At 31.3% G+C, this 12,527-nt stretch overlaps 1 protein-coding gene across 4 annotated transcripts in view; it reads left to right on the top strand.

Annotated features, from left to right (window-relative positions):
* Nucleotides 1–12,017, top strand: part of LOC126734396 (high-affinity choline transporter 1) — a 42,209-nt gene extending 30,192 nt beyond the window's left edge. For 2 of the 4 annotated variants that reach the window (XM_050438009.1, XM_050438011.1), the window contains exons 2-6: nt 1,643–1,824; nt 2,147–2,376; nt 7,845–8,307; nt 8,361–8,682; nt 8,749–12,017. In XM_050438009.1, coding sequence (XP_050293966.1) covers nt 1,659–1,824; nt 2,147–2,376; nt 7,845–8,307; nt 8,361–8,682; nt 8,749–9,358 — 1,791 coding nt within the window. In that variant the 5' untranslated portion in view covers nt 1,643–1,658 and the 3' untranslated portion in view covers nt 9,359–12,017. The remainder of the gene's footprint in view (nt 1–1,642; nt 1,825–2,146; nt 2,377–7,844; nt 8,308–8,360; nt 8,683–8,748) is intronic. The other 2 variants (XM_050438012.1, XM_050438013.1) reach the window with 2 other exon arrangements.
* The last annotated feature ends 510 nt before the right edge of the window (nt 12,018–12,527 follow it).

Below are 12,527 nucleotides of genomic sequence, written 5' to 3'. Positions count from 1 at the left end.
CTTAGCTTGCTGACCAATCAGCTCCCGTTTTAAATACAACATTTTTTGCTTTCTTAATTCGCCTGTAAACTTGGTAAAAGAAGGATGCTGCGTTTCATAGTGCCTTTTTACATTATATTCCTTTGCAATCGCTTAATCGAGTAATCGTTTAATTTGCAAAAACAGATTTTTTGCAAATTAAACAAGCGACTTTGATATTCGACCATACAAAAAAGTATTTTTCAGTCCAAATTTCTTGAAACTGCCGATTTTTATCTTTAACCTTAGGGTTTTTACTGGGTCCTGGCTTCTCCGTGTTGCGTTCTAATTTTGGGGGGATTAACACAGCACCTAAAAACAATTACAGTACCTATATAAATTATCCATCCTTTTTTAATTTATCACAAATAATTGTTTAAATAGTATTCCTCAGAAATTTTAATATTTTAATACAGATTTTATATCTGAAATAATGACGTAGTTATTACAGTTAGAGAAATTCTGAAAAAACAATAGTAATTTATTTGTTTTAAGTTTTTGCCAACATTAAAGCTAAATTTGATTAAAATCGATTAATTAGGTAGAGAAACACTTATTCATAACAAAGTTTTACTTACGATTTCACAATTCAATTATACACGGCACTTGACGGGTTAACACCGCAACAGGAAATCTACGTTGATTGTGGATCAAAATATATGACACCGGCTAGTCGAGTTAAAATCTACACTAGAACTATTGCCTCCCCAAAACACGATTAAACTGTACTTATTCCCAATCACTTATTACTTCGCTTTGTATTTTCGCGCTTATTTCTTTCTGTTGACACTTGACTCAAATTAAAACTGAACTGTCGCGTCGGTCGCTGCAGTTCTCTTCGCAGCGGACTCTGGAAGCTTCGTGTATCTACCTACGCGAGCAATCGGGAATTCAGGACTAATGCTATCTCGCTTGCTCACATGGCGCTAGAAAATTCTTGATTTCTCCGCTATTTTGAACTTTATATAAAGGCGGCAAGGGATGTTACTTGACTTAGCATTTTTGGGCGCTAGATTCAAATAGCGCGCGCAAGATTCAATTTTTTTTTTTGGTTTTATCTGGTATAGAATTCAATATTTTTCGAATGTACGAGAGTATTATTTTTGCTGTCAGCGGGCCACCAGTATTCGACCGGCGCGGCAGGCCGCGGTCTGTGCATCAATATAAGGATGCTCGGTGGATATTATGCTACTCAGACTGACGTTGGTCTAAAGGAAGAAATAAATCAGCAGTAAAAAAGAATAAAGACTGTCGTATTTACTGCAAATACTTTTTTTTATTCGCTATGAATCATTTTCACTATTTTCAGTGGAATAATCTGGTATTCTTTATATGGTTTATATATATGGTTATACAAATAACATTTGTATAACACATCGTCATTATTATTTTTAATTGACAAAGATTTTTTTTAGATCTATAGAATAGGAATAAATGTAGAACATAACAATGTTATTATAACAGTATTTCTAAACAAAGTCAGGCCTATAATTCAAATCCCTATTATCAACTTTTTTTCTTATTATAAAAACAAAAATAAATATCATTAAAGCTAAAAAATACCATTATATGTTTGCCAAGTTAAAAAAAAATATGAGTATTAAAATTAATAAATATTTTCTAGATAAAACTCTCTCAAAATGATAAACATAGCAGGGGTGCTTTCGATTGTCATATTCTACATAGTAATCTTGGCTGTAGGAGTTTGGGCTGGAAGAAAAAAAGAGGAAGGAAATGACTCTGAGGAGGAAGTTATGCTGGCTGGTAGGAATATTGGATTATTTGTTGGAATATTTACGATGACAGGTAATGATATATACATTTATATTAGAACAATTTGAAGAATAGTGAGTGAAAGCTTTGTTGCGTTTTTTAAATTGTATTCTTTTAAAATACATTATCTTTCTATATTTCTCATATATTATCTTTCTATATCTTCTAATATTTTTCCAAAAAGTAGTGGTGGCTTGATCTTTAAAGACTTTTTCATTTTTATTAATTTATTGTTAGGCTTCGGAATAGCAAATATTTATAACAATAAATCACTTTTGAAGAACATCTTTCTCTGATTTGATAAAGTCAGCTTATTTCTCAAATAGTAATATACTTTTTAACATATAACTTTTAGCCACTTGGGTAGGCGGAGGCTATATAAATGGTACAGCAGAAGCAGTATACACCAAAGGTTTAGTCTGGTGCCAAGCCCCATTCGGTTACTCGATTAGCTTAGTTTTTGGAGGTATCTTTTTTGCCAATAAAATGAGACAACAAGGCTACATTACAATGCTCGATCCCCTACAAGATACATTTGGAGAACGTATGGGAGGTTTGCTGTTCTTGCCGGCCTTGTGTGGTGAGGTAAGTAAACAAAAATGAACAGTCCATCAATAAGATTTATCACCATTACAGAAAAACCCAAAAACACGTCTAGGACTTTTTATGCCCTTTAAAAATGTATTACAATAGTTATTATAATAGTTATTTAATAAATGTGTAAAATCATCCTTTTTTTTATGAATAGGATCAAATTGACAATTCGTAAACTGACAAAGCGTAATTGACAAGGCGTAAAAAGTGAAACTTTATAAATACCTGGAAGTGTGTAACGTACTTTACGCATGGTAGTAGAAAAATTATTGTTTTCAATCCCTCCGAAAGGGTAAAATCTAACACTACAGATTTTTTTTTAATTCGATGATGTCACTTGTGTCACCTTGTTAGAAAGCGCTTTTAAAAAAGAAATTGATGGTGTACTGTTTAGAGGTATGAAAATTAAAAACAAAATATTTGGACGTTAAACCCGTGTTTTTTTTATCTTGAGAAAGTGATCAATGTCTAAAAAATTCCTGAGTCATCCCATAAGGTAAGGTCAGGACTTACTCCACATATTTTTTTTAAGGGGAATGAGACGTATTGTGCTATCTTATATGAATGCTAGCTTAAATAGAGGCTGGTGGCACATTTTGTTTGCTATTAATTTATTAAAATTCTAATTTCTTTTTAATTGTCTAAATTAAATTAAAACGTTTTTAACACTGTTACTATTTAAGTTCTAAAAGATTATGAAAATATATGTAAATTTTTTTATAAAACTTTGTAAAATTTATTTGTACGTTTGTTTTAACATTCGGCGTATTTATTAATTGAAATTAATTTCTAATCCTCTGTTTTAGTTCTTTAATATTTCTCGATCTTGTAGCATATACTTTTAAAGTAACAAAGATAAAAAGGGAGTAAGATCAGGTTACCGTGCTGGATATTCGATTGTCCGTTTCCGTCCAATCTATTTATTGCGGGAAAACGTCACATAAAAATTATTATACTCTATTAATTCAATTTTCTTATTGTTTCTATAATAATTACAAAAAACTATTGTAAACAAGATTCCGTAGCCATAAAAAAACTAAAAATATTCTGAGAGAAAACTTTACAAAGAAAAAAACATAAGGTAAAGAAATATACAATTGATAGACTATTTAAAGCTAGAATAGTCCATAACATTAAGACCATAACTCATATGGCAAAAACGTTCTGTGATTTGCAGTACTACCTGGCAAATTTCATAAGCCAAAGCCGGATTTAGCGGCTTAAGTTTTCTAAAGAACTCAACATCAGATCAATGAGCAGGCCTCACCTCAGAGTATAAAGCAAATAAAAAAATATGATTATGGTTAAAGCTGTAAGAAAAGTCCTTGTAAAGAAATTTACAAACATCATTAGTACTTAGGCGACTTTGAGCAAATAACCCTGGCAGTAGAGATTGTGAGGTTGAAGGTTAAATAAGTAGAAGCGCGTTGAAATTAAAAGAAGAATAGAAAAACGTATGCGAAGCTCTGTTTGCTAATAAAATGTCCGATTGAAATAGTTTACTCTTATATTTGTCTAACAAGACAAGCTTGTGTGTGTTAAAGTTACGTGAAGTCAAGGCATATAGTATGTCACAACAATCGATCTCGTTAAAAAATGATTTTAGTTGCGCAACTCAGTTATATCTATTGTCCGTTGATGACTGCAAAACCCGGAGCAATCGTAAAAAAAGAAATTTTAGGTAATCTGTTTTTATCCATGAGGAGCAATCTGGAAAAAAAATTAATTGAGAGCCTAAAAATTGTAAGCGCAATATGTGTAGTACTTGTTTTAAGCCTTTTTCGTGGACTTGAGGTGGTTTCTGGTAAAAGTAAAAGGAGTTTAAAAAATGGTGATTGGATTTTTTTTTTGAATTTCCACATATCTCAGACCCCACGTCGGCGTCGGTAAGGAGTATAACGTATTTAAAACTATTAAATTAAATAAGGTAATTTTTGACGATCACGAGGTGCTTTTACTAATGATTACAAAACTTGAGACCTGCTGTCCTTTTATCAAAACTTGCTCCGCTATGTGACGGAAAAGTGCAGAGGATAAAAAAGTTATGCCAAGATACGTATAGGTAGCCACAATCTTGATTTTTTCACCATTAAACTGGAAAACATAGCTAGGTGCTAGACCTCCCTGCCTAAAACCCATAATTTGCGATTTTGAGGCATTACTAGTCATTCGGTTTTGTTGAAAATATAAAAATAGTGTATTTAATTATCCTTGCAAGTCGATTTCGGATTCTTTTAAATTTAACAGTGCAACGTGCAGTTACAAGTACAATGAGAAATGCTGATAATGTTATTGTTATTAATATATGTTATAACATTATGTTATTAGTTTCATATTATTGTTATTCTTGAAAGCAGTAAATACCTGTGAGGTGATTATCATAATAATTATTATAACTGTTTTGATAATCACAAGATGCTCAGTGTTAGCACTTAGTGTTTGTGTTACTGAATACTTATAAAGGTATAATTTGACAGGTAACATAAGTCATCAAAAGACTGTTATTGATAAAAAGCTAAATGAAAAAAAAATACTAATGAAATGAAACTTATCGTTTATAACAAAATTGTAGCAAGCATTAGACCCGATACTATAATATTCGATAAGAAAAAAATTGTTGCATATTTGATTGATATTACTCAACCGAATGACGATAAGTTAAAAAAAAACAGAAAGCGAAAGGGTTAATAGATACTATGAACTGTCTGAAAAAGTCAGTAAATAAATGTATAAATACAAGAACTTACGATCCCAATAACTATCTCAGCGAGGGGAGTAACAAGGAACCTTCGAACGAATCTTGATACATTAACCCAAAGCAAAAAGGTATATTATTAAAAATGCAAAAATCAAGTATCCTAGAAATATATTCGTAAAATATCAAATAATAATAATATTATAATTAATAATAAAATAATTTTGGTCACAGGGGCTTTAGTTCATTGTAGAAACTAAAAAGCCTTAAAATAAAATGCAGTTTGTATTATGGTCGCGTATTGTGAATTAATACTATTATGAAATGGCAAAAATATCTTCTTTCATTATAAAAAAGTGAAAAATATTCAGGGTGTCCCGGAAAATGTGGTCTAGAAAATCTTTTGGATTCAGGTAGAAAATAAAAAAATAATATGGAACTTTCCTATAGGCCCCTCCGTAAGATATATAGTATAAGATACGGCTCCTTAAAGACGCCACTGAAAATCAGTTTTTCTTGAATAACTTTTGAAGTACTTGGTATAATTGAATAAAACTTTTACGTGATCAACACTACTAAGGACCTGTTAAAACAGAGTCCTTAAAATATATGTACCTTGTTTTTTTATCAAGGGCGAACTATAATGTACAACTTAACATTATAATGCTTACATTTTTAGCACTCTGTATGATAAAGATTCTGAAATAATATATATGGAAACCCCGAACCTTAAACTAAAGAAAAGTCACTCTCGTATTATCGATAAATTGAACCGTTTTGGAAAAAAAATAAGTAATCACTGTTTTATTTTAATTAAATATGTTCTTTTTTTCAGTGAGGCGATAGTTATTCCAACAACAGCGAAGTTCTATTTTAAGTTGTTTAATCTGAAAACGTACATGCTTTTAAAAATGCAGTCTGGTTCTTAGAAAGGCAACTTAAAGTTGTTTAAAAAAATGTAAACCTATGATTTTCTTGAAATTAAAAAAACACCTGAAAAAAGAATGTAATAAATAAAGAAAAAATAAATAAAATAAAAATCCAATGGCGTTAGATCGGAAGACCAAGGCAGCCAGGCAATGTATCCTCCTCTACCTATCCAACGGTTTGAAAAAACGTTATTCAGGTGGTTCCTTCCAGCAATGCTGAAATGAGGTAGAGCCTCAATATGCTTAAAATACATATTTTGGCAGATGACAAGTGACAAATGTTCTATTAAATCCAGAAGATTGTTCTAAAGTTACCCCAAATAAAGTTCTCCATTCAATTGTGGCGGTAATACGATTAGTCCGATCAAAAAATTGCCAGTGAGTCCTGCCCAGATATTAATTGATTGGAAGTAATGTTGATGATAAGAAACAACAGCGACATGAGGATTTGCATCAGCCCATATATGCGAGTTATGTAAATTCAGAGTACCATTTTTGGTAAACTCTGCTTCATCGGTAAAAAGAATAATGCTAATGAAGTTTGAATTAGTTCGCTGCTGATCTAATAGCCACTTCGCGAACTGTAGTCTACGAGGAAAATCTTCAAGAGCAGCTAACTTTCGAGTGCTTGTTGAAGAAGTATCAGCTACAACATTCAAAATATTTTCCTCCTCCGTACGTACTGTTCTTCTCTGACTAGCATCAGTACTTTTTTTTCCAAAACTTTCTAAAATTACAATAAGTTAGGAGAAAGTTATTAATATCATCTTATTAAGTGGGCGAGTCGACTACCAGTTTTCCTTAACCGTTGGTCAATTCGTTAAAATGTCTTTTGATTTAAAATAGTGCGATTAGGAAATCTTTCTTCATACAACCTTTTTGCTTCCAATGTATTGCAAGACGCAAAATCATACATAGGATGCATATCTGCATACTCAATAAATGTCAATTCTATATTTCAACTTAATTCAAATTAAATTCACCAAGAAATCCAAAGATCAATAAATTATTATCGAAATAAAGGATCAATGTATTAACAACGTGAAAGAAGGTAAGTTTTAAAAGATAACTATTTGTTTATTGTGTACCATAGAAAAGTTTGCAAGAATAGTGCTTTTAGAAGAACAAAAACGATAAAAAGATGCAAAAAACATTTTCCTTGACATTCTTTTTCAGGTTCTTTTTATAAGAATCACAACAGTGCATTTTTAAAAGAATATATTTTTTCAGATTAAACAACTTAAAATGGAATTTCTCTCTTGCTTGTATTCAAATAAAAAGTACTTCTTTTGAAGTATCTCAAAAGTTATTCAAGAAAAACCTATTTCCAGCGGTGTTTTTAAGTGACCGTATCTTTATAGGGAGGGCCCATAAAAAATTTGTTTATAGGAAAGAGTCATATTATTTTTTATTTTCTACCGAATCCGAGAGATTTTCCACATTTTCTGGGATACGCTGTATATTTAGCGGATTTTATACATTTGATAGTACAAAAAATCCAAATTTGAGTTCTTTATCACTGTAAATTTTTTAGAATATTGTATAATCTAAAAAATTTACAGTGACCTTTATTTCCTCTTTACAGTTATATGCTGAACTAATATACACTGATGGATTTCTTTTTCTTTGTATTTATATTATAAACTTATTTATATCTATGAGTGAGCATATGTAATATCTTATGAGGAAATATAAACTGTCTATTATTATTATTATTATTATTATTATTATTATAACCCTATTTGAAAGTTAACGGCAGGTTTTTGAAACCAGGCCGAAGAAATGTTGCAGTTGCTTAATAATATTTAATATCTCTGTTTTTTCTTAATTTCTAGGTATTTTGGGCAGCAGGAATCCTGGCTGCTCTAGGAGCAACTTTATCCGTAATAATTGATATGGATCACCGCACGAGCGTCATATTCAGCGCATGTATCGCTGTTCTGTATACCTTGTTTGGCGGACTTTATGCTGTAGCCTATACTGATGTCATACAATTGTTCTGCATTTTTATTGGTTTATGGATGAGCATTCCATTTGCATGGATGAACGAACATGTACAACCATTATCCTCTATTGAGCATGAGTGGATCGGATCTGTCAGCTCTGAAGATATTTGGTCTTACATAGATTATGGTTTATTGCTGATTTTTGGTGGAATTCCGTGGCAAGTCTATTTTCAGCGAGTATTGAGTAGTAAGTCAGCTGATAGGGCGCAGGTGCTTAGTTATGTGGCTGCTTTTGGCTGTGTCTTGATGGCGATACCTCCTGTTCTAATTGGTGCTATAGCAAAGGGAACAGGTACTATTCTAGTCTTTTATTTAATATTTTATCATTAGTCTAAACCTTTACAGCCTGGAATGAGACAGGATATAAAGGCCACTGGCCTCTAACAGCTGATGAGACTGGCATGATCCTTCCAATGGTGCTACAATATTTAACTCCAGACTTTGTCTCGTTTCTGGGGTTAGGAGCCGTGTCTGCGGCAGTTATGTCTTCTGCTGATTCGAGTGTGCTTTCTGCTAGTTCTATGTTTGCTAGGAACGTTTACAAGTTAATTTTTAGACAAAAGGCTTCGGAAATGGAGATAGTTTGGGTAATGAGAGGAGCTATATTAGTGGTGGGGTTTTTGGCAACCGTTATGGCGTTAACAATACCTTCTATTTATGGACTTTGGTAAGATCAATATATTATGTAAAATAAATAGCAAAACACTTGATAAAAATCAACATTTTATTTTAGGTCCATGTGCTCCGATCTGGTATACGTAATACTTTTCCCTCAGCTCCTCATGGTAGTACATTTCAAAGAACACTGCAACACATACGGTAGCTTGGCAGCTTATTTAGTTGCCTTCTTCCTTCGCCTTTCAGGAGGGGAGCCTTTAATGAGCCTTCCTGCCTTAATTCACTATCCTGGATATGATGAAGTGGCGAAAGATCAAAAGTTTCCTTTTAGAACAATGGCAATGTTAATGTCCTTAATTACATTAGTAGCAGTTTCTTGGGGAACTAAATATATATTTCTCTCAGGCAAGCTTGCTCCTGGATATGATATATTTCATTGTGTGGTAAATATTCCTGAAGACGTTCAGCGGGTAGGTGAACCTGCCGAGGAAGGTGAACAGCTGTCTATGATGGCTACAGCGGCTATAGGAAAGGGTTATGGGGCAGCAACCTTAGTAGGAAAGGACGAACGAAATGGTAGAATAAATCCAGCTTTGGAGGCGGATGATGATATTCCTGCAGCAGAAGTGGATAGGCTAAGGAGTTCCGTGGGCTCTGGAGGTGGAGGAAGTAGGACTAGCGTAGCTGCTAATCCGGTTCTCGACAACTATCAGACTAAATTGTAGATTGTTAAATGAGGTAAGATATGAGGAAGACCTAGTTAGATAAGTTTATTTGATTTATTATATGATTTAAAATGTTTATGAATTATGGTCACACATTTCATTTAAGAACCTTTCGTATCATTAGGTGTCTCTAAAGCCAAAAGGAAGACTACTTATTAGTTTAAGAGATTTATGAAGACGCGTGTGACTTTTGACGGTAAATCCATATGAAGCTTTTTTAATAAAATAAAAGTCATTTTGTCAGATAGGTGGGTTTGTTATTTTTATTCGAAATTCTAAAACATCTATCTAACTAGATAGATGTGATATATATGATAAATAGTCACAATATTCGATGAATAGTTTACGTCTTACAGGTCATATTACAGATTATCTTACTCTCATATTAAATAAAAAAATAATAAATTAAACTGGAAATGTGCAATTTGATCTCGTTCACAAAATATTATTAATTCTTAATTATATTATTTACATTAAATAGATCTAGCGGCTTTTACCAAAAATACCTTCTTTGCTAAAAAGTTATGAGAACATTAATCACAAAGCAATTTTCACTTATAAATAAATAGAAGTATGTTACTTTTTCCTATTATGTAATATTCTTGTTTTTTCTCTGGTACATTGTCTTTACAAGCTAAGTGTGTAAGCCCCAATTTTACACTTATATACTAATTCAGATATATCATGCCACAGCTAGAATTCGAATCCAAGACCTCATGACGGCACGGCAGACAACTAATCCATCGGGACCGGCAACGTCCCTACGGGCATTTCGTATATCGATTTTATTTTTAAAGAGGCACCTTCTGGTTCGGCTCGAAGGGATATTGGTTAAAAATTTAAGTCTATCTTTTGGCAGCTCTTCCCTTTTTAGATAGGACTTAAAACCTAACAGCTCTTTCTAAGTTTATGTATTAGGTAATATGGATTGTAACATAATTAATAAACTATGTTACGATCCTTTTTCATATTTCTTTTAATAGTATGAGTTAGGTAGAGAGCGGCATAAGCAATTGACCGGTCAATTGGTCTTACAAGCAGTTCAAAATTAGGTAGGTACCAGATGTCCTATCAGGTCATAAGATCGTCTATGGATTTTTCATTATTACGCAAGTACTGAAAATCATTTTTAAGCTTTTTTGTTGGTCGCTAGAATTCAAATACAAAAGTGATACTAAAAATATATTTTAGGAAAAACTATCATAATCTCTTAAAAAAAACCTTTTCGTTTCAATCATTATTTTATATTTTTACAGATTATTAGCAGGAAATACCTATAGAATAAATAGGATAGTAAAAGAATATTTTGTAATGTAGGCTTAATCAGTTTTACTACATGGGATGTCTTATTATACTGTTGTTTTGCGATTGTTTTTACCTTATTTCAAAAATTCCTATGTGTCTCTGAGATTCATATCCGATTGCTATTACCGTATAGCAACATCTATTATTTAGATCCCTTATAAATATCAAAACATTAAAATTTCCTCAAAATAAAAATGACTATAGTAAATAGTGAATTCTACTACTATCAGTAATCCTTGTATATAATTAAAATTCCATCATGCGTCAAGTTGGAATACCAACCTCAAATAATAATAAATTAGTTATACTAGTACTTTTAATATGTTTATAAGATCTTGGGTTCGAGAAGAATAAACCTTTGGAAATAAGAATGTGTAAAACAAAACAAAGTTTGTTAAAAAATATTATAATTATTTTCAGAGGAATTTTAATGGTATTTATAATCACGAAACTTCGCAAAAAATTAAATTGAAAATTATATTGATGTGGAGCAGCAAAAATATGGATTTGCCAAGTAAAAAAAAACAATTGTAAGACATAGTTTTCGAAATATAGTCGACATGATGTTCTGATCTAACAGGACACATGGAATATACTTAATACAATATCGGGATGCTTTACATCGAAATGTTAAAAATAGATCCCAAACCAAACTTAGATTTTAGGTAGATTTACGATAAAGACTCTCCTATTTAAGTACATATCACTATCGTACATATCATATTGGGTGTAGTATATAACTTGTTACAAATGTGGTATATATTTTAGGTAATGTTATTTTAGGATATGATGATTTTTGTTATTTATATTTTAAGAGCTTTTATACACTTTAGTGAATTATTTCGAAGGTTTAGGTTCTAGACTTAGTTAGATCTATATAGTGGATCTTTTATTTGAAATCTGGATTCTAAGGGAGACTATATTAATTTACACCCTCTACAAATCAGAGGTCAGTAAATGAAACCATTTATAGTAATTAGAAGATCTTGTTGTTTCATTGTTATTTTATAAGAATTTAGTTGAAATAATGTTGCCAGCACAAATTGTGAAACTATACATATCTCAGATCTCTAATAGAAAACATATCATACTTGTACGCTGTAAAGAAAATAATATAAATACAAAATGTAATATTTTAATTAAAAAATATATGCAGGGCAAAGCACGAGGGCGCTATTTTAAACGATGTATAATAGTCAAGGTTTAGACGTATGTTTGAACCAAAAAATATAGACTGTTAAATATTTGTCAGGTTTTAGTTGATGTATGAATAATAATTTAAATTAATGTGTAAAAATAAATTAGTCTGTTTAGATCTCTATCGTTGTTGTATGAGAAAAATAAATTCTTAAACAAAAAAGGCTGTGTTATTGTAATGTATCCTTTGGTCAATAATATTTATTAGTATACAATACATCTTGTTTACAAATTAAAGATTAAGTTACTACCTAAAACTCATTTATGTAATATACTAATAGTATTTACCAACACAATGGATTTTAAAAGTCTGTGCGTGTTGGTTATCTACCTATTCTAGTAAATTTCTTCTTATATTTAAAGTTTCATCTTATCTTATAAATAATATTTGTACTTTTTTGTATTAAACATGAAAATATTATAAATTAGCAATCAAAACATACCCATAAGAAAACAGTCTAAAAATTCAAGCAAGGGCTTTTCCCCTAATAAGGAATAAGGCATGAACTGATTTGAAAGACTAGATTGAATTAAATAATTATGGAGATTAAACAATGAAGTCATACAATAACATCAATAATAAAGACATGAATTGGTAATAGTGCAACAAGTTACCTGTGTACCAAATTAAGAATTAATTCAATATTCATAAAAGACATTTATTATT

The sequence above is a fragment of the Anthonomus grandis genome, chromosome 3, assembly GCF_022605725.1.
Source record: "Anthonomus grandis grandis chromosome 3, icAntGran1.3, whole genome shotgun sequence".
Classification (NCBI taxonomy): Eukaryota; Metazoa; Arthropoda; class Insecta; order Coleoptera; family Curculionidae; genus Anthonomus; species Anthonomus grandis.
The sequence above is the reverse complement of the archived record's forward strand: the minus strand, read 5'-3'. Positions and strand labels throughout refer to the sequence as shown.